The sequence below is a fragment of the Miniopterus schreibersii genome, assembly GCF_964146895.1.
Source record: "Miniopterus schreibersii genome assembly, chromosome: 7".
Lineage (NCBI taxonomy): Eukaryota > Metazoa > Chordata > Mammalia > Chiroptera > Miniopteridae > Miniopterus > Miniopterus schreibersii.
Genome location: NC_138108.1, coordinates 65,188,417 through 65,211,505, shown reverse-complemented (window position 1 = coordinate 65,211,505; position 23,089 = coordinate 65,188,417). Strand labels below are relative to the sequence as shown.

The 23,089-nt window shown below is 37.3% G+C and overlaps 1 protein-coding gene across 1 annotated transcript in view; it reads right to left on the bottom strand.

Annotated features, from left to right (window-relative positions):
• LRP1B (LDL receptor related protein 1B) overlaps positions 1-23,089 on the bottom strand; it is a 1,542,074-nt gene that overhangs the window by 236,643 nt on the left and 1,282,342 nt on the right. The window contains exons 44-51 of the mRNA XM_081143443.1: positions 19,219-19,411; positions 18,289-18,414; positions 14,349-14,477; positions 12,082-12,201; positions 4,497-4,610; positions 4,118-4,267; positions 2,244-2,366; positions 139-258 (exon numbers count right to left, since the gene is read on the bottom strand). Coding sequence (XP_080999569.1) covers positions 139-258; positions 2,244-2,366; positions 4,118-4,267; positions 4,497-4,610; positions 12,082-12,201; positions 14,349-14,477; positions 18,289-18,414; positions 19,219-19,411 — 1,075 coding nt within the window. The remainder of the gene's footprint in view (positions 1-138; positions 259-2,243; positions 2,367-4,117; positions 4,268-4,496; positions 4,611-12,081; positions 12,202-14,348; positions 14,478-18,288; positions 18,415-19,218; positions 19,412-23,089) is intronic.

Here is a 23,089-nt window from a genome sequence, read left to right as displayed (position 1 = left end):
AAGCAGCTACATAGAAATGTATATACAAATTTAACGTTAAGATAAGTAGAAAACAAAGTTTTACATGGACTCTAAAATGACAGAGCGTATGCATCCTGCACCTGAGAACTGAATAAGAACACATAAGAAACAGCTCACCGCAAATGCTATCACTTTCATCTAGCCCATCTCCGCAGTCATCCTCCCCATCACAAATCCAGTGCTTTGATATACATTTTTGTGCAGAACAAGCAAATTGGTTCCAAGAACAAGAAGAATCTAGAAAAGAAAGAAGAATGTCTGTTTTAGATGCAAAAGAGCGAAAAAATCTTTGAGACCCTCTTAAGACAGATGTGAGAGTGAGAATGCTCTTCTTTTGACTTCACTAAAGCCAACAGTCCTACAATAGAACAAGCCAAGCTCCTCTGCACTATCAGCTCTACAGTATTTTGACAACAGGCTGCACATTCCCTCTGAGTTTCCAGGTTATACAACATTGTTCCTTCAACATAATTCTCACAGGTTTGACTGGGAGCTAGTCATTATGATGCGGCTCCCCTCTAAGTATATTCCAGATTATCATTTTAAAAATACATGTGATAAAGAGATATACAATAAATAGTCCAGGTATGGTCTAGCTATACTTTCTAATTTTTAACATATTTTTGAACAATTGGAGAAAACTTTACATCCTAGGCAAGGTCACAATATGGACTCACCAGCATATATTTTTGTTTTTAAATCAGGTGACCGAGGGGGTTTTAGCTTGATGACAAGCCATCAGTGTCATGCCTATACATACTTACCACTTTGATGTTTTGCTTCTCTCCCTTGAGAAAACTTAAGTCTGACTAATAACATAAAAATTTATTGGCAGGGTGTCTGGTACATTAGTACCACATTAGGCATTGGTAACGGTGTGCTCCATTTGCTTCCAAAGTCAGGTCTGGGATTTCTCTCTCCACCCTCAGCCTATTCCTCCACTCAGTGCTTTTATCACCATGAAAGATCCAAAAATAAAACCCTTCCAAATTAAAGTATGCAAAATATAAATTACTGTAAGAGTAAAACTTTTAATTTTGATGCTTATAAAATATTTTCAAAAGCTTGCATCTTGCCCTGGCCAGGTGGCCCAGTTGGTTGGAGCATAATCCCCATACTCCAAAGCCTTGGGGGTTCCATCTCCGGTCGGAGCTCATACGAGAGGCAAGCTATTGATGTTTCTCTCCCCACTCCTCTGTCTCTGTCTGTCTGTCTCTCTCTCTTCCTCTCTCTCTAAAATCAATAAAACATAACCCCAAGCGAGGCTAAGAAAAAAATGTTTAAGTTTGTGACTTATTTTAAAAATTTACCTAAAATGACCTGTGAAAAGAGAGACATTTAGAAAAAATGAAGCCTGGAAAAAAAATAAAATCAAACAAGAAGCAACCATGTAATTGCTTCCTCTCAGAAACTCTGAATCTACATGAAGTATTTCTAAGTCCTCTGCTAATCTTGTTCAAAGTTGGGTTCTAATGTAAAGATATATAGCATCTTAATCAAATAAAACGGACCTTTATATTTCATGGTGACAGTTACTTTTAGGGGAATTTGACATCTCATAGAAGATCCATTTTTAATCTTTTTCTCTACTTTGTTCACCACAGTGTATGTTCTTTGTATTAAATTAAAATAGTAAATATATGTTTTCTTTCCCTACAGGAAATTTCTTTGGCTTGGAAATCACAAAAGCCATATATTTTATAAAATAAATTTTAAAAGTGCTCCCTTACCTTGCCAAGGGAAATGAAATGCGCACACACAGAAATGAAGAAGTAGGTGGTGGAGTATAACACCCAGGCTTACGCATACTATTTAAAGCTAGCCACGCAATTAATGGGAACATTTAGGATAATAATAAATAATCAATTATAGGTGGGAGGAGTATAACAAAAAGGGCGAAATAAATCCTCATTTTTCAAATTAGAAAATAAATATATTAGCATCTAAAGGTAATAACTCAGAAAGTGAAGGTATAAGTATATCATTTAAAGTGATGGAGTGAACTAAGAAAAACAGGTTTAAAGAAAAGAGTAGGACAGGTGATTCTTTGTTTTAAGTTTTTATGTTCTATTTTAATCTATACCATTTTGTATTATTTAATAAAAATTTTAAATGATGTTAAATCAATTAGCAATATTTTGTATAAAATATCTATGTAAAAGAACCTACATATATAAATAATAATATGCGTTATAAAGCAGAAGCAAGATACAATGCCTCACCACAGTGTAATTCATCAAGTCCATCTTCACAATCTTTCTGACCATCACATATCCAGGTATTCAAAATGCATCTTCCACTAGGACAACCAAAATAATTTTCTTCACATTTGTGTTTGTTTTGCACTGTGACAAAATATAGAATGCAATGTCAAAGATAATAATTAATCTTAGACTTCTGAAATATAGGTGGAAAGCAAAACAGTAATAATCTTGAACTGGAAGGGATAAGTAGCTAGAAAACTTAAGACAGAACTGAGACGTTCCCTCCAAAAATGTCAAGATCATAAAAACAAACAAAAAACAAAAAACAAACTCACGAAACAAACAACAAAATTGTCAAAAAAACACACCAAAAAACAGAAAAACTGGCACAGACCAGAGGACACTAAGAAGATATAATCATCAAATCTGACTCGGAAAGATGATACTAAAGGAAAAACTGGTTATATCCAAATAATGTGGAGCTTTAGACAAGTGCAATAGGACTTCACTCATATGTGGAATCTAATGAACAAAATGAACCAACAAGCAAAACAGAGACAGACTCACGGACAGAGAGCAGGCTGAGAGCTGGTGGGGAGGGGGTGGTGCTGGTTGAGGGGGAGAGGAACTGAGCAAAAAAGGTAAAAAGGAAAAACCAATAACTCAGGGGCAGGGACAGTCGTGTGGTGATTGCTGGGTGGGAAGGGGGGTTGAGGGGGGTTGAGGGGAGATAAATGGTGATGGACAGAGACTTGCCTGGGGGTGGTGGACACACACCTGAGACAGAATTTTGTTAACCAGTGTCACCCAATAAATTCAATAAAAAGGGGGGAAAGGGGGCTTCAAAAATCTAGACAGTCAGATTCCATGAGCCGGAAACAATGTTTCTATATTTCTTTTTAAAAGTTTTGTATAATTAAAAAGAAAGTTAAAAAAAAAAGAAAGAAAGTTAAAGAGTTGTGGGGAGCCACAGAACATTACACGTTGAAAAAAGAAGAAAAAAGAAGACTCTGCTATTGCTCAATTAAGTGATAGATCATAAACTATGAAAACTATCAGTTCTTATGGCAGATTGTGTGTGTGTGTGTGTGTGTGTGTGTACAGTGGCATGTAGAATGTCCACATGTATCATTTCTTTAATTATTTCAAAAATTATTAAATGTCCACTAAACATGGAAAAAGTGAGTGTGGCCACAGGGTCAGGGGAGTGAAACAGATGTTTGAAAACACATTTAATCGTTTCCTGTGTCGTTTATCTACTTCCAGTTTTAGTCATTTAACACCTTTCTTTCCTGTGTTATTATATTTTTGTAATTTGTTTCTTCAAACAGTTAGAAAGAGACAGGGCTATGACCTTTTTATGAAAGGCATTCTCCTAAGAATGCAGATGAGAGTTCATGTAGGTAAACATGGTTAACAGTCAGGTTAAGCATATCTATCTAACCTTGACCCAGTCCTGATGACTGCGCCATAGACCACTCGGCAGAGACCGTGTGGGATGCCTCGAGCAGCCTGACACAGGGCAAACTGTATCATGACACTGAGTAGAGCCCGCGGTCAGTAATATAGTCTCCTCTTTAGTCTCTAAATTGTCCTTTCTCAGTACAGAGTGCTTCTAAGGGAACTATAGATTACACATGCTAAGTTTAATCACTAACTTTAAAAGGATTAATGGTGAACTAAAATTGGAAATTGATCCAAATACAGAACAGATTTCTTGACCTATCATCTTACAATCTATTTAAAAAGATCAAGTGGCATGTTCAGGATATTTAAATTTTAATCTTAACCATTGAATATTAATAATGAAAATGAAGTTTCGTCTACACAACTAGCCTCTCTGCCTCTTCGAGGCAAAGCTTGTTTCTGTTTGTTTGTTTTTCTGGAATTACCCGGGCACTTTAATTCATCTGAGTAGTCTCCGCAGTCGTTGGACCCATCGCATATCCAGGTGGGCAGGACGCACAGTGAGGTAGAATTACACCGTATGAAGCCCGTGGTTTTCACTCCGAGTTTATAGAAGTGTGTGCAGTCTGTATTATCTGTAAGGAGGTAAACAGAAAAATAAACAACCCTCACGGGCAAACATTATCAACCTTCTGTGTAGGTCACAGAGACAAAAACACCCCAGCCCAAATGCAGAAACAAGTGTGCAGTTATCCTACACAACAGGGTTAATTACGTATCAGCCGTGGACAGGGCTCAGGGAAGAGCGGACGGGGCTCGGCGGAGCGCCGGGGGCCCGCGCGGCGGACCGAGGGGCGGCCTCACCGCAGCTCCTCTCGTCCGAAGCGTCCGCACAGTCGGCCCTCTGGTCGCAGCGCGCGGACCTCGGCACGCACGCGCCGTCCCCGCAGCGGAACTCCGCAGCCGCGCAGGTGGACGCTGCAACGAGAGGACGAGGCATCCAGCCATCAGTGAAACGGTAAGGGACTCCTCGCGTTAACATTCGGATGGTTCCAATCAATTTCATGTAATGTGTGTGTGTTTTTAACTCTGGGAAGTCAAACCCGGCCCCGGGCCCCACCTCCGGGCTTGAGTTCAACGCCTCGCGCGCCCGCCCTGTCCGCGATTCCTCCTTCGGCTGTGGGTTTTCTAACACTGCGTGGCGACCGCCCCCTCACGCAGCTGTAAGCGCCACGGGCACAGACGCCGCGCCCTGTATGCCACGCTGGTACCAGCCCCGGGGGAAGCCGACCTGGACAGATAATTGAATGCTGCCGATAATCCTTTTTCCTTCCAACCTCAGAAGCACAAGTTGTGACACTAAGCCAATGGCTGATGGAGGGTACAGAGAGATCCCAGTCCGGTTGCTAGGAAGGGGGACATTCCCTGCTAGGATGGAGAGACGGACAGACAGACGGGGCCCGAGGGAGGAACCCCTGGGCGTCCGCTTCCGTGCGGAGTGGGACGGTCGTCACGCGCCGCCGGGCGCCTTTCCGAGGCCCGATCGCCGGCGCTCGGCGTGGAAACGTGGGCGCCTCAGGTCGAGAAACATACGTGGGGCGCTACCCGTCTGTTCTGGGAAAGTACGGCCTTCCCAGTCCGCCAGGCCGAGATAAAAACCAGTTTCCACCGGCTGCTCTCATTCTACAGACTTCACGCGGAAAGCTGACCCTAATGCAGGCACCCCTTGCAGCCTTGCGGACACGGGCGCTCCAGCGAGCGGCCCCGCAACGCGCCCTGAACAGGTGCGCAGCGTGCGACCTGGGTGGGTCCAGTAACTCAGGTGAGATTTTTATTCGGAATTAAAATTGCCATAGGTGGATTTGTGGACATTTAATCTGAAGGCCTCTTTGATTAGGCTACTTTTACTAGTGTTGATGTTTTTAAAAGACTATTGAATTATAAATAGAAGTTATGTCAATTGTAAATGGTTAAAATGCTACCTTAAAATATGTAAATTTTACTCAAGGGATTGTATGTCATTCATATTCCATAATGCACCACTCGTATTATATTTAATTATCTTCAATTTTTATCATTATTTGTGTTTCGAGGATGATTAGAATGTTTTATTTACAATTTGCAATTATAATTGCTTCACTGTTTTCTTTATTAAAAATAACATCATATCATGTGGAACAAACAATGCTATTATAAGGAGATAAATATACTGTTCCAAACAGGGAAAAATAGATTTTTTTAATGTCTAAAAAAGCAAGGTCTCCTTCACATTCCTTTCTTTTTTTTTTATTCTTTTCTATAACGTTTCATATTTAATATTTTTCAATGAAAACAGTAAATGGCAAATATAGATAGAAAATAATCTTGACAAGCGTTTACATTTTGTTCCTGACTCCGCTATCTATCAGCAGTCTCCTATTAATAGGTTGTGTTCCAAAAGTTTCATTATAATCCCCTTACTTAGAAGAGAAAAATCATTTTTCTGTGAAGCAATATTCAATATAGTGGTAATATTCCTGGACAGGTCTACAAAGATTCATCTCACAGTGCCCTTGAAGTTCTATCTTCTACTTGTGCTTAGAGTTTAGGATGCCAGAAAGGTCCCAGTGGGGACAATCACAGCCCGTCTCGCCGTGCCCGCCTCCCTCCAAGCCTCCACAGGCAATCTTCTGTCTGTGACAGGGAGTCGGTCTGAGCGGGTCTGGTGGCAGACGGAGTCAAGAGACAAATTATGACTCAGGAACATGGAGGTGGCGTTTCAGACAGTTGAGAGGACTGGAGATTCAGGGATTTCACAGTAATGGAGTTTCAAAAATAGTGTTGGGGGCTCTCAGGTGGAAGTAAGAGCAAATGATGACTTTTAAGGACAGGGAAATGTGGAGCAATAGAACATCTTGCACGGAGTTCAGGGGAGATAAAAGAAATAAGAAGAGGAACTCTGACGAGATGAAAAGAAACTGTAACTCTGAGGTTGAGAAGATTGGTTAGGAGATAGTATTTAAAAGACAGGCACAGAAAAATAGACAAGGTGGGAAGCCAGGAGACCTGAGGAGAGGGTAGAAAATTTACAGGAGTTATTTTCCTCCCCCTTTCCCAATCAAAAATGAGCTACGAATCGCGGTAAGGAGGCCTAGGCGTGTGTGAGATGTGCAAAGAGGAATAGAAAGTTATTTTACCTCTAATCCTGCCTCTCCAGAGTCCGTGACTGGTCTAGAGTTTGGGAACCACCAGGGAGTTAAATAGAGTGATAAGTGGCAATGGAATTAGACAAATTAAGTGGTTGCAGAATTTCAGAAGCAGCAGGGGCAAATTAGTTGTGGGGTTTAACACCTCCCGCATTTGTAGGCAAGGAAGGCAAGTCCTGGGATGGGAAAAATCCATGGGAATTGCAGAAATTTTATTAAATAAATAAGCAAATGCCTCTTCTTCTGCCCTTCCTCTCTGTTCCCTCAACTATATTCTTATTTCACATTGTTTTGGTTAGTCAGGCATTGAAATCCATTTTTACCCTTAGGGTGAATTGTGAGGGAGAAAGATGCTGGAATCACTAATTTGTCAAGTGAGTATGAAAGCTTTCTGAAAAATTTCCTCAGGCTAAAAGTCCTGAAAAAAATGAGAAAGAGGGGGGAAAAAAATAGAGTCCAAATAAAGATAAGCCAAGTGAGAAATACTAAACTTTTCCCTCCAGAGAGTCCAAAAAGAAAAAAATAAGGCTACAAAATGTGAGTGCCAACACCACAGCCACACCGGAATAGCAATGAGATACCACGAAGGAGACCTGAGAGGGCCCGGATCAAAAGTAGCAGCAAGAGAGAAAGTAAAACCATTCTTTTCCCCACGTACTTCCTTAATTTTATTATCTTACCTGCCTTCTTTACTCCATGTCAGTTAAAATATTTAATGAGGTAGGAAAGACATAAAATCGATCAGCCTTCCCCTGGTTCTTAGGCCACTTCTTACGAATAACCTAAGTCAATGTTTTGTGTTCCAGCGCTCCTGCCCAGCCGGGGGCAAAGGTAAGCTTGCAACGGGGCATTAAATTTGCTGCTATATCTCTTCTGTTTACTTTCTAACCACATCTTTTATTTAATTTACTGCTTGGCTCTAAGTGTATGCAGACCCACAAGGAATGATGATTTCTTCAGGCTTACTCTTTAACTTGTTGTTTGTAAAACCTTCAAAGTTTTTTATGGTGTTTTTTTTTTAACTTTTTTAAAAACAAACACCAGTTTCCTCTCCTGTAGGTATCCTCAGAACTATTTAGCTCTCCAGTCCCCCTGAAGATGTTCAGGTGGCCCAAGGAAGTTCACCTACTTCCCAAGGGCAGTATTTATATTCATCTCAACAGGGAGGAAAGGAGAGATAGCTTGTACTCTCCCCAAATGTATTCGCTCAGCCTATCACACAGCCAGAAAAGGAACACAGAATGACAAATTTTCTGAACAACTCCTCAAATCCCCCTAGACAGCCTGATGTCTAAAGCTCTCAGTTATGAAAAAATAGCTGTAAAGGGAAAGTAATAAAAGATTTACGAGGATTTGGGGTTGATTTGCTTTTGCTTTTACTCCAAAGGGGAAGAAACCGAACACAATTCATTATAACATCCATTCCACTCTGTAAATAAATTCTCTGCTTTGTGGGAAAAATTAGTAATAGTAAATGCTATTTAACATATAAACTAAACAAACAAAGATAATAGAACTTCAAATAATTTACAGATGATTCCACGGTAGCCTCTCCATAGCTTGTCAAAATGTCCCTGGATATATTGATTTTTTTATTGCACTAATTTAGTTTTTTATAGTTTATTCTATTTACATTAAATAATAGGTGGCCTGTACATGTGTATGTGTATATATTCAGCAAAGCTCTGCACCCCATGTTTTACTGATGACAGAAACAGAGGAGGAACTGGGAGACAAGGCTGGGAAAGAGAATTCTTTTCCATTCTCCCTGAGCCCTTCCGGGCTCCTCTTCTTTCATTGTCATTTAGGTGCTGTAGGTGTGCATGTGTTTGATGGACACGCACCGGAATCACTGCTTTATAAGACAACCTGGCTTATGGAAAATGGACCCATGCAAGTCTGTCCTCTGTGGTGTGAAATGTGCCCCAACAGGACACCGTGCGAACAAACTTAACATGAGACAAAAATCAAATCTAAAAGGTGCAACTGTGATGAGTTTCTTTCTGTCTCAAAAACTAGCCATTTGTTTGTCTTAAAGGGGCTCTTATATTTACTCAAACCTATTGACTTCTCTTAGGTAATAGTGCTTGAGCTCCTGTGGCCATTTTTAATTTCAAATGTCCTGATATTGTTGTCCATTAAGATATCAAATTGTTATAACTTCTTCCTATTATTATCACAAAACACAAGTTTTGACAACAACACACAAATGCAGTAGTTCTATGCCCAGGTATATCTCTGAGGTAGTTATAACGCAGGAATCAGAGGTTAGGCTAAAAAAGGGAAAACCACAGTTATTTTCATTGTTATTTGGCAGCTGGTATTGGTGTCATTAGGGACAGTAAAACTTATCTATATATTTTGGAAGATTTGGTGCTGCAAACATCCGCATAGGAATTTAATAAACACCTACCATGTACTAGGGACTATATTTTATAAACCCAAACACACTAATTTATTTACTTCTTTTGAAAGAAAAATCATTTTCTAAGAAAACCCAGTTTATTAAATTCTCATGGTTCTTTTTATGAATTTTGTTTTAAAATCCACTTTTTGTACTTACTGTTCAGTTCCTTCATATTCTAGCTTGGTATTTCTGCCTCTCTCCTAGCTTCAAGTCTTTATGAGATTCTCCTCTCCGGCTTCCAAATAGCTGCTAGAACAGACCCGTTTTCTGGTCTCCTAGTTTCCATTCCTCATTTTTTCCCAAATGCTTATCCATTTCTCTGCACTTACTACCAGTATTTTATGATACTTTATCATTCTTAACATTTTATAGGTAATATGAAATAATAGTTGACTTAATTTGCAAATGTACTTGGTTCTTTCTAAACTACAGTGTCAACCTTAGATGGTAAACTACTCAAATGTTGGGCCAAGGTCATACCGTCTTAGATAACAAAGTAACTTTCCAACCCTTTTCGGGCTACAAAATAATTTGTATACAGTCTACCCTCTTTCTCAGTTTTGCATAGACTTCTTATGACATATGTAGTTCTCAGTGTGCCTTTACCATGGGTCTTTTCTTTAAAAAGACTCCTTCACCTGATATAGTCTTACTCCTTGGCGAAGACTGATGCGATCTGGCTTTTCCTGCCCAATGAGTTGACTCTCATGAACATAACCAAGAGATTTTCTCCAATTGTCCATTACAATGGGCACTCTAGTCTATGCCCTCTTGACCTCTTTGTAACACTTTACAATGTTAACTGATTCAACTTTCTTAAAAAATTAATTGCTTATGAAAATCTCCTGTAAGTCCCAAGGCCTACTTATTCTCTTTATATCAGTGTCTTTAATTTTTAAATTCAGCAGGCAGTTCTGATGCACTCCCTTAAAACAACGATTACTCCATACATTCTCTGAGCTTTCTCTCTTTAATGAGCCCAACATCAATATATCTGGTCTAACTCTACTACCTGAGCTTCAGTTCCATACCTAACTATGTGCCTTTGGATGTCTACAGGTGCTCCAAGCTCAGAATGAAAACTATCGTTAGTATCTCACCTCTGTCCCACACAAACAAACGGCCCACAGGAATAAATTGTAAAAAATAACAAAAGCATACAATAATTTAAAACAGGCAAAAAACTCCACAAAATTCCTTTATTCTTTTTCATGCTTTCTCTATGTTTATTACCCAAGAAGATGGTTTATGCTACCTTTTAAAATCCTATTATTATTAGCTTTGGCTTTGGCTGCTATGATAGTCTCCTGTTTTGTCTCTTCTAACTCAGTATTATAGTTTTCATTTACAAAATCATAGTACTTTTTCTTGTTTTTTTTAACGTACATTTGAATCTTTTGGGCCTGCTTAAAACCTTCAACTACATTCTGGTAACTACACAATAAAGTTCACTGTCCTTAACATGGTTTAACATGACACCAAAAAACACACTCACAACCTGCTTTCTTCCTCTAATTTGTCTCATTTGTTGTTACCATGCTCTAATATGCAACCTGGCTCTAATCATATCAAATTACTTGCAGTTTTCAATATTAATCTCTACTCAGAATTCTCTTCTGCTTTGATCATTCCACTGTATTTATAATTTAAGACAGTTTAAATTTATTTATATTCTTTTTTTAAAAGACAGCTTAAATTTAATCTAGTTTCTAAAAACTTTCAAGATACTTCCAAGCCAATGGGAAAAAGAAAGTTCTAATATGTACAATCTTAGCACCTTACGTCCATCTTCATCTGTTTAAATGACTGTCTTTCACTTAGAGTTGAATTCCTTGAGGACCAGCTCACGACTTACTAATTTTATGTCTCAGTCCTTAATAAATGTTACCCAATAATCTGTGTTCAATGAATGGAAAGGTTTTTACAGGGAAATTAGTTTGGAAACATTGGGTGGGGCTAGATTTTAGATCTTAAATCTCAGACTAAAGAAACATGTCAGTGATTCTGCAAACACTGAAACTTCAGTAGTGTTTCTTCATCAGGGCAGTGGTATTTTTTAAAAAAGGTAAATGTTTACACAGCATTTGCTATATGACAAGTCCTGTCCTAAGTTTATTTAATATTAATGTAGTCATTTAACTGTCTTCTCTTACAGTTTGGAAAACGGAGGCCCAGATTGGTTAAGTATCTTATCCAAAGTCACACAATCAGTGTTGGGGCTGGAGCTGTGTCACAGTCAGACGGGCTTGCTGATCTGTCCCAGTTCTCATTGCTGGAAAATGGCCCAATTAATGATCCATTTAACAATATTGGGATTCATTAGAAATAGTAGAGGCAGGGAGACTATTTAAAGGGCTGCTCTGTTAATCCAGCTTCAAAGTGGATTGAAAGGGAAGATATTTCAAAGAATTCGGAGAGTTGCTGATGACTGGACAGGTGAGTGATAAATATGGTGGGAAGAAGAATCGAGGAAAACGCCAAGGTTACCTGTCCAGTCATTAAGAAAGCGATGAGCTCATGTGTAAAACTGAGAATTAAGAAATAAAAAGGAACATTTTAGAGCAGTAAATTGAGTATTACACATTTTGGTAGAAATGTCCAATAAACAGGGAGGTAGAATGGAAGACGTGAAAAATGGCAAATTTTTCAAGTAAGCAAAGGAATTGAAACCAGAAACTGAGAATAGAGTCATAATTTTCAATTAACTCTAATAACTTCCCTCCAACAGCGTGGTCCATAAATGTAAGTACTGGTTACACACCAAATGGGTGAAACCATAGTGCTCTAAGGAATGAACTTTGAAAAAGTTCAAGAAACAACATAATAACATGGATAGGCTGATGCGGCAGATGTTTACCTTTACAGTCCAGTTCATCAGAGCTGTCTCCACAGTCGTCTTCACCATCACATAACTTGCCATGAGGAATACAGCGACGATTATAGCAGGGTTTGAAACCTCTTCGACAACTTCTGTTTTCTTATGAATAAAAACAGAAGCACAAAATTGAAGGTCTTATAGAAAAAAATTTACTGAAAGGAAATCATCGATCTCATTCATAGGGAGTGGACTGTGGATCTATAAAGCAAGTGCTGAGCAGTTCCAAAGATCAGGATGAGAGTATTCATGCCTTATCAAGGAGTTCGCTCAGTAAGTTCCTCTTTGATGAAGTATTTTAATTTCAGCAATTCATATATGAAGATCTCTTTAAATTATACCCTCATTATTGTTTCTGGCAGTTTAGTCAGCAGAGAAATAAACAAATAGCATATATTCTCAAGAAATAAATCTCTACCTCTAAAGCAATAAAGACACTCCGACACCTACCTCCAATCTCCTTTGCATCTCGCAAGGATTTTATAACACAAAACAAAAAGTAGCAACACATATATTCCTGAATCACTGAATCCAAGTCACATAAACATCCATGAATTTCTCTCAAAGATCTTCTAAAACTGTCTACCAGAATTTCCTAAGAAGAACTGCCTTCTGAATTTTATTTACCTTGATGAGAGTCTCCTGCCGTTTTCTGACTTGGGGAAGAAGGTAGCACTTAGGATAGTAATAGCTGCCATTTACTGCATACTAATTATGTGCCAGGCTCTACACTGAGCATATGTAAATATGCATTTGTTTTTTTAAGGTTCTCAAACACCATTAGAGCTAAGTCTCTTTTGTAGTGGGAAATTAAAATATAGACAAGTAAGTACACGTGCTCACACTGGTCACACACTGGGAGGTTTGGGAACAAAGATTTAACCTCAGGTATGATTCAAAGCTTGGAATCTGTACCTGGTATTATCAAACAGTATAACCCAAAGGCCAGATGAAGTCCATGAGCCTGTTTTCATATGACTCTGAAGCTAAGAGTAATTTTTAAACTTTTAAAGGATTGCAAAATTTAAAAAAAACAAAAACAAACAACAACACAGAGCATATATGACAGATAGCATATATGCCCCACAAAAACTAAAATACTTAATAGCTGGCCCCTTAAAAAAAATTTGCCAATCTCTGCTCGCACAAACAGAATCTGACTTCTTAACCACTGAGCCAAACTGGATAAGGCTGACTTCTAACAAGATGAAAATAATGTAAAAATATATTCTCAGACTAACTCATAATAAATGCAAATTTGTAAGATGGTTACTATTATATTTTATATGCTTTAATATTTTCATAGTGTACAGGATAGGATATAGCTGTCCATTTGAGTAAATATGTCCTTTGAGGCAAATTCCCAAAGATTTTAGTTACAGATCAATAATGGACAAATTACATTGGACTATCATTTTAACTGAGAGTGTGTTATTCTGCAATGTAAAAGTGTGAGAAAGAATTGCCTGTGAATTTAGCAAGCTTCACTTTCCTCTTGTTTTAACATTTCACAGCTGGGAGAATCCCATGCATGATGGGACCATGGCTAAAGCAATCAGGTTGTGCACCTAAGGACACTAGCCCTGGGCCAGTCCTGGAGGCAAAAAGAAAAAGAAGAGCAAGGCTTTGCTATCAATTCAGCAACATGCTATTGATTGATGATGGACCGCTGCTCCAGATTTAAACTGCAATATTCACCAATAACTGCTATTTCTGACTTATACTTTAGGAATATGACCTAGAACCCATTGCTAAAGATGAGTAACAAGACAGCCTAAAAGACAGGCTCCAGCCATATCTAAATTCACCCTTCATGATGGAAAACCATGAGAAATTCTTATTCTATTTATTTATTTTTTAAAATATATCTGTATTGATTTCAGAGAGAGGAAAGGAGAGGGAGAGAGAGAGATAGAAACATCAATGATGAGAGAGTCATTGATCGAGCCAGCAATCCAGGCATGTGCCCTGACCAGGAATCGAACCCTGATCGCTTGGATCCTAGGTCGACGCTCAACCGCTGAGCCACGCCCGGCCGGGCACCATGAGAAATTCTTTAATGAATATCAGGGGTAATGGAGAGCAAATAAGGTGCCCCAGCTGAACATGGGCAAAGCCTTAGGTTTACATGTTAAACAGAGACATCAAGAAAATCATACATATAAAAGAAATGGAGAGAACCAAACAACAAACTAGCAAAACATTCTAAACTTCTCTCTAAAAGAATAAGCCACCTATTGGACACTCACCACAGTAGAGCAGTTTTTCATCGGATTTATCCTTACAATGAGGGATGCCATCACAGGTGAGCTGGTAGTCAATACACTCTCCATTTCCACATTCAAACTCTGAATAAATGTTGCAGGAGGAATTTTTAGCTGAAGGGAAAACGTCAAGGTCTTTATGTATCAACAAATTTTTTTTGACACCATAACAATTGTTTCCCTTCATCTTAATCATAATAATAAACTAAGATAGACCTTAATATAAAATTAAGTAAAAGGCAATGGTTTACGGCATTTCTTCATTAAAAAAAAAAAAAATTAAAGGCACACTTGGTTTGGTTGTTTCTCTTTCCTTGTCTTTGAAAAATGTTTTGAAAGTTGCCTATCTTTGCTTTTCTCTTATGCCTATTTGTGTATTTTGTTAATTATTTGGTGACTACAAGTACAGGGAGAAGGGGCTTAAATGTGGGTGACTATATTTATGCATTTGGTTAGCAGTCTATCTTAAAAATACACTTTTATAAAGAGCCAGTTAAATGCTCTCTGTACATACTGAGATTGTTTTTGTGTTTTCTTTTTCTATTATATATCCTTCAGTAATTGAAATTTTCCAGTACATAGAGTTCTCATTTTGAATGCTTGACTCGATTCATTGGACTTAAATCTCATCTCGAATTGGTCTTCCTCCCCAACTAACTCCAGAAGAAACCTCTGTAGCAGCTTCTATCATTCATTCAGCACTGAAACTGTTAAAACTGCCCTCAACAACCACGTGCTGTGTCCATGGTGGGCCAGGGAGCAGACCGTCCCTTCCTGCCGCACGTGACCAGCACACGCTCGTGAACTGCACAGAATTCTGTGGGGTGAGCTGGACAACGCTAACTTACAAACGTGGGCACCAGATGTTTATGGGCTCCAGCTGCCATACTGTCCCACTTCTTGATCTCAAGATTTTTATTAGAAATTAAAAGTCTGAATTTGTATGTGTTTTTTTACCCTATTTGGGAGCGCAGGCCAACAGCCACAGAGCATAATGCAACAACAAATGGTTTTTTGATACCATAGCAATTGTTTCCCTTCATCTTAATTATAAATAAACCAGCTAGGATTCATCCTTGGAATGCCAGGATGTGATCCCTGTTTCAGAAAGATCTCTCTTAAGGAAAATAGACTTGTTTTATTCTTAAAAATAGATTTACTAGCCAGCTTTGGAATCTGATTTTTTCATTGTATTGTGTGTTGCTTGCTTGTACTCACTCCATTGTTTGTTGAATAATTGTATGGTAAAATCCAGTCACACTAATCATGTTGGAAGTAATTAGAATTCATTTATCTCTACTAATACAGGAAACATAGCTTAATTTTACAATTTTCTGTCAATTTATTTTTAAACTTCATTTCAGGAATATTCAATTAAACAGCCACTAATACTCTTTGAAGTTTCCAGGGTTTTGTTTCTTTATCAATCTTAGAATTTAACTAAGTTAAACAGAATATCTGTTCATCCATCTATCTGTCTATCTTTCTATGTATGACTTCTTATTGAACCCTTTTAGGCAACACCCTCCAAAGATGGTTTCCTTTTTTTTTCCTTTTCTTAGTACAGTCTAAACTTCACCGGTTAGTAGATAGAATTAAAAATCTATAAATATTATTAACTTTAAAGGAACAAGCCTTAAGAAGGGTATTGACATTGCTATATACAATCACATTAGATCATGAACTGAACAAAATTCAACCACTTACTGAGAGTCTATTGACATTCCCAGCTTATTTAGTCTATTTTATATAAACCCTATTTACTATCTCATTTCCAATGACAACAGTTATGATGGAAAATGCAATTTTTTACTTTTATTACCTTTGAGGGGGGAAAAACAAAAATTATTCACAATAAATAGGTTTCTATTATGCAAAAACAAACACTGTATGAGCACAATTCATGTTTAGGTATGTTCATTTGATGAAACAGTATTATTTTCTTTGTCTTTCTAGAAACAAAAGCGTGGTCCTATTGTCTTCTAATTCTTTTACAAGGAATTACTTTATGTAATTATATCTGCTGTTCTTATTTCTGTTACGGGTTTTGGTAAGTTTAGCAATGCCATGTAGAATGGAATTGCCTAAACTTTTTGTCAAGTGTTATGACAACAGATGATTTTCCCTCCTTCGCCCTCAGGTAGGGGCCAATAAATGGCTTTCACCATTTCAACACTGACATTAACACCCATGAACTGCTCTGGTTGAGTTAACTCACATGAGGGCGAAGATATGCCAGAAACATCCTCATTTCCCAAAGAAGAATTTGACAAGAAGTAGCCAAGAATTACTTTCCAATCTTTTTGCTGAACCACAGGATTTCAATATGAATGCCCCAAAGGATACAAGATGCTTTTATAAAGGTTTGTCAGCTCTGAGGAATCCACCACCACTCTATAGGTTCATGTGAATAAAACTGTACTTATTTAAAATGATAGCTTTCTGTCTGATTCATGCCCTCTCATCAACAGAGAGAAACAGGTGGCTTAGTAGAGACAGATGTATCTAATCTATTTTGCAGCAAGGACAAGCACCCACTGTATACAAATAAACCTTGTTGTTTTGACCACAGGCACTGCTTTCCTGCTGGCCTGTAGTGACCTGTGAAAAAACATGAGTGATTCTAATGCATGGCTAACACTCCAGGTTTACAGATGGCATCAGATCCAGACCATTACAGCTGAAACCACAGAGGTGAACTGAAAGAGAGGGTTTAAGCAATTGCCTAAGCCATTCAGAGAAGTGATAGTTGATGAAGAAATGTGGGAATTTGTGGCCTGAATTATTGAAATTGGCTATCTCCATTTAAAGTTCCCTGACCAACTGCATCATTCCCACGTTTGTTTTGGCACAGTTTTAAATAAAAATCTTTTACTTCTTTTGGCTGAGAGGTGTCCTTTTGGGTTGTGTCACTAATTTGCAAAGTGAGAAGATATGTGTAAGTTCTTGTATTAGGTGCAGACATTTCTAAGGTAAACAAAATGATGTCAAAGGGCTTGTATCAAACAGAAGGTAAAAGACGAACTTCCTGGTAAAAACCAAAAAAAGCCTAAAGATGAAGATGAGAAATACATATAGCCTCTGATCTTATTTTTATAATGTAGACACATCCAGCTCTGCTGAATTTCTAAGATGAAAAGCTATGAGATGAAGATATGAGATGAAGATATAAATAATGAGAGAAAAAATGTCAAATATTGAAACATCCGGAGAGTGAGTTCACCAATTTCCAATAAAATATTTCTTTCTCATCTTTCCATACACAGAATGTCTTAATGCTAAAGAGAAATTAACCTTTTTTATGTTGCTGTCTAATTTTTCATGGCAGCATTGGAACACTTAAACTCTTATTTATTTTAGAAATGGTTTCTGACACCTAGTTGTTAATAAGTGTATACTGTAATGGTACTAATTAAGATTCCAACGCCTTTGGGAGGTATAAACACCATGCAAGGCTGCAATGTTACATTGTTAATTAACAGGTTGGAAATGATTACAAATAAGCCGCATGAGGCATTCTCTCTCATTTACATATCATGACAGACTGCGAATGGTTTTACTACAAGGCTACGATACTAGCCTGTATACTGGTTTATTTCAGCTTTAACTAATTTTACTGTTGACTGAATTTTCAAAGTCATAAGTCTTCATACAATCATTGTGCACAGATATTTATCTATCTGGCCCAGCTTCCAGTCCTCAATGTGACACCATTTGTCACTGTTTTGGTTAACATTATCTATCACATATTGCTATAACAAAGTAGAATGCTCAATTGAGTTTTTTCTAGAATGTAGGGATAAGCCAACGGGGCCCTTAATACAGGAGGAGAGTAAAACTTCATGAATATAGTCAAACAATGCCAGAGTCCACATGTGCCATTTTGAGCAGTTGGTCATATCACAATTGGAACCTCTTTACTTACTCACACATCTGTTGTCATCTAGCAATATGCGATCTCCCCTGCAGGAACAATTCACTCTCCCATTAGGAGTTAAAAGGCACAGGTCATGGCAGCCTCCATTCAATAAAGCGCAAGGAGAAAGTTCACCTACAAGGAGAAAGCTTTCTTGGTGACATGTTATATTGAATTCCTCTTCTATGTAACACATGGATTAACAGTAAACTCTTAGACTGCCTCAATCTCTAAAAAAAAATTTAAATCTTATAAACAAAAAAGATTCAGGACTTGTGAAAATCCAAACATCTCGAAAGAGAAGAATATTAGAAAAATATGTAACAGGGATCACTACACCATGGAACACACTTATCAAGGATGCCAGAGCATAAAATGCTCTAGTACCACTAGAGACCACACCAATACTGCAGACAGCAATTCAGTAGGTATTCCAGTGGTTTTAAAAAAAACGAAAAGCCAAAATTAAGCCCAGGAGCAAAGCTTGCTTATCACAAGGGATTATTTTCAGGGAAGCAAGTTGATTTGACTGTGTAAAGATACGAGGGGTGAGAGAGAATGGAATAGAATTTTAGAAACAAATAATTAAAAGTGAATTGTCCCTCTGATGATAAATTAAGAACCACAGACGTTTAGCCTTACATCTTTTGGATAATTTCAATATTTTGAAATATCAGATCCTAAACACCATCCCCAGGGACTTTAACAAAACAAAATCCAACTAAATATTACTAAAATACCTAGAAACATACAGGTAGACATTTCTGTTTGGAAAGAAGCTAGAAGGCGGGAAATTTAGTGCAAGGTCACCATGAGCCCCTCCAGCCGTGACCTCGCACAAGAATAATACATTTGACTGCGGTGGTGAAAAATTAGCAAATAGATACATTTCTGAGAGTATATAATTAAAAAATAAATCTGCTTTCGACTGCAACTTACAGCTGTTGGTGTCATTGGCAACGGCTATGATGCCCATAGGCTGATGTGGGATGTCAGAACGAAGAACTTTTGTATCGCCTCCTGTGTACTTGTTGGAACGCAGGATGGCTCTCCTTCCCCAGTCGGACCAGAAGATGTAATTGTCGTAGACAGCCAAGCTGAGGAAAGTCCCTGGCCCAGATTTCACAATCACCTGAAATAAGTTAAAATATATATATGTACACACACACACACACATATATATATAAAGATGAAGATAAACATATTCTTGTATCCGCATCTATTTTTGCTTCAAAAAAGAAGGGATTAAGATTAGTTAGGTTTAATCAATGGAAATCATCAGACAAAAATGCATTTTAATAAGTGTGCTATCATAATCTTTTTTACAGTTTATTTTGAATGTTTTAATTATCCTTAATTTTCACAATTTGTTTACTTAATATGTGTACTATATTTCTATATTTGTACTATATTTACTGCTGAGCTAATATGGCAAGAAGAGATGAAAAAAAGTCTCAAACCAATGACCTCAGTTTTTAAGAAACTAAGAGAAAATATGTTGGGGGAAAAAAAAAAAGAATTAAAAGAGAAGTCAAGGAAATAGAAAATAAAAAAATCAATAAAATTTAAAAAAATGGTTTATCCCAGTAATATAGATTTATTTGGTATTTTAAAAGTCTACTACTATAATTTACTATTTTAACAGCCAAAAAAGGAAAATTCATATGAAGAGCTCAATGAAGGCAGAGAAATTATTTGAGAGCATCTAACATCCATTCCTAATAAAAAATCAGAATAGAAATAAAACTAGAAACAAGAGAGAAATAATCACCCTTATGAATCTACTCAAAATTGTCCTAGAGTTTCTAGTCAGTATTCTAAGAGAAAGCAAAAATAAATGTATCCGGATTGGGGGAAAAATGTTAAATGTAGGTGATATAATCCTCTATATAAAAATTCCAATAGAATCTGTCAAAGAAAAACAGCTGCTTGAATTAACTAATGAATTTCTTAAAGTGGCAGCACGCAAGATTGCTATAAGTATTTTTATAGAGTAGTAATAAACAACTGAAAATTAAAATAAAAATTTTATAGTACCATTAACAAATGCCTAGTAATACATATAAAAAAATATTTACAAGAACCTAAAAACTACAAAACATTAAGAGATTAACAAAAACCTAAATAAATTCAGTCATGCCCTATTTATGGTTTAGAAGATTATTAAGATGTCATCTCTCCTCAAATTGATAAATTATATCTAATTCAACTAAGACATTTTCTAGAAATTGGCAAGCTAATCCAAAATTTATGTAGAAAAAAAGACCTAGAATAGTAAAACAACTACCTTATTTCAAGACATCATAAATTCATAGCTATTAAGACAATGTGGCTTTAGGAAACAATAGAGAAATACATCACTAATACAGAAGAGAGATTTCACACACAGGCCCACATGTATCTGGGTAACTAATTTTTCATGGAAGTGCATACTCTATTCAAACAAATGGGGTAATTTTTTCAACAAATGGCACTTCAACAACTGACCATGTATATGAACAGAAGAACTGCAATCCATATACAAAATTTAACTAAAAATATATTATTGTCCTGAATATAAACTCTAAAGCTATAAAACACCTAAAAAATAAATGGGGGGGGAAATCTTTACAATCTTTGGTTAGGCAAAGATTTCCTAGCATAAAGACTCCAAAAGTGTGATCCATTAAAAAAACTAATTAATTAAACTTAATCAAAATATAATACTTTTACTTTTCAAATGACACTGGTAATGACAATAAAAGATAAGCCACAAACTATGAAAAAATATTTGTAATGCTGTCTTTTTTTTAATTTATTTTATTTTTTGTTTAAAATACTACAAATGTCCCTTTTTCTCCCCAATGACCCGTTCCACCCTGTCCTTTCCCCCTCTCCATTCCCTCTCCCCACCATTTTCCATGTCCTTGGGTTGTGCATATCTGCATATAGATTCTTTGGTTACTCTCTCCCCTCCACCCACCTGCCCTCTTCCTTCCCTCTGACATTCCTCAGTTTGATCCATGCTTCCATGTCATTGAATCTATTCTGTTCATCAGTTTACTAAGTTCTTTAGATTCCACATACAAGTGAGATCATGTGATGTGTGTCTTTCTCTGCCTGGCTTATTTCACTTAGCATAATATTCTCCAGGCCCATCCATGCTGTTCCAAAAGGTACGAGATCCTTCTTCTTTACAGCTGCGTAGTATTCCATGGTGTGAATGTCCCACAGCTTTTTCATCCACTCACCTACCAATGGGCACTTGGGCTGTTTCCAGATCTTAGCTATTGTAAACTGCGCTGCTATGAACATAGGGGTGCATATATTCTTTCTGATTCGTGTTTCAGGATTCTTAGGATACATTCCTAGGAGTGGAATCACTGAGTCAAAAGGCAGCTCCATTTTTAATTTTTTGAGGAACCTCCATACTGTTTCCATAGTGGCTGCACCAGTCTGCATTCCCACCAGCAGTGTACTAGGGTTCCCCTTTCTCCACACCCTCGCCAGCACATGTCCTTTGTTGATTTGTTGATGGAGCCATTTTGACAGGTGTGAAGTGATACCTCACTGTGGTTTTAATTTGCATCTCTCTGATGATTAGCGACATTGAGCATTTTCTCATGTGTCTCTTGGCCATCCGTATGTCCTCTTTGGAGAAGTGTCTATTCGGGTCCTTTGCCCATTTCTTAATTGGGTTGTTTGTCTTCCTCTTGCTGAGTAGTATGAGTTCTTTATACACTTTGGAAATTAGCCCCTTATCAGATACATCCTTGGCAGATATGTTTTCCCAGACCATGGGGTTCCTTTGTATTTTGAGGCTGTTTTCTTTTGCTGTGCAGAAGCTTTTTAGTTTGATGTAGTCCCATTTGTTTATTTTTCCTTTTGTTTCTCTTGCCCTAGGAGATGTATCAGTGAAAAGTCCACTACGTGGAATGTCTGTGATTTTACTGCCTATGTTTTCTTCCAGGATTTTTATGGTTTCATGACTTACGTTTAAGTCTTTTATCCATTTTGAGTTTATTTTTGGCCATGCTATCTTTATTACTACAACATGATAAAAAGGATTAATAAGTACAAATTGTCAATTATAAATATAGTCACAGGGATTTTTTTCTTCTTCACTTTTTACTGTGTCTATATGGGAAAATGGAACTTAGCTGAACCTATTGTGATAATCATTTTCGAATATACAGGGTGGAGCCATGTAGGTTTACAGCTGTGTGTACTCAAAACAGAGATTATTCTTGTATTATTATTTATTAATTATTGTATTATTTTCCACATGAACAACTGTACACCTACTTTTGCCCCACCTGTACGTAAATCAAACTATCATGCTGTATGCCTTAAATATATACAGGCAAAGGAAAAACAAAAACAAAATAAAAATGAATAATCACTTAATTTTTATTTAGTATATAAGTAATTTCTGTTCTGTAGAGCAATATTTCTCAAACTCTAAATATACATGTAATTCACTTAGAGATTTTGTGAAAGTTCAGACTCTTAGTCACTGGGTCAGGAGTAGAAGCTGAGATTCTGCATTTCTAATAAGCCTCCAGGCTTTGCCAATTCTGCTGATTTGGAAATCGACTTCAAAAAGTACAGGGGGAAAAACAATCTTACTCATCACTTTAGAATAAGAATATGCTTTTTTTTTTTTTCCCTTTACAAATGGGTATCATTGTGTATGCTTTTGCATTCACTGAAAAGTAAGTTGATGGGACTTCTGGCGCCACCCAAGACGGGATAAACCCTCTACAACCTACCTTTCCTACTGATTACTACTTCTGATTGTAATGTTTTGGGAACAAGAGCAGACAAATGG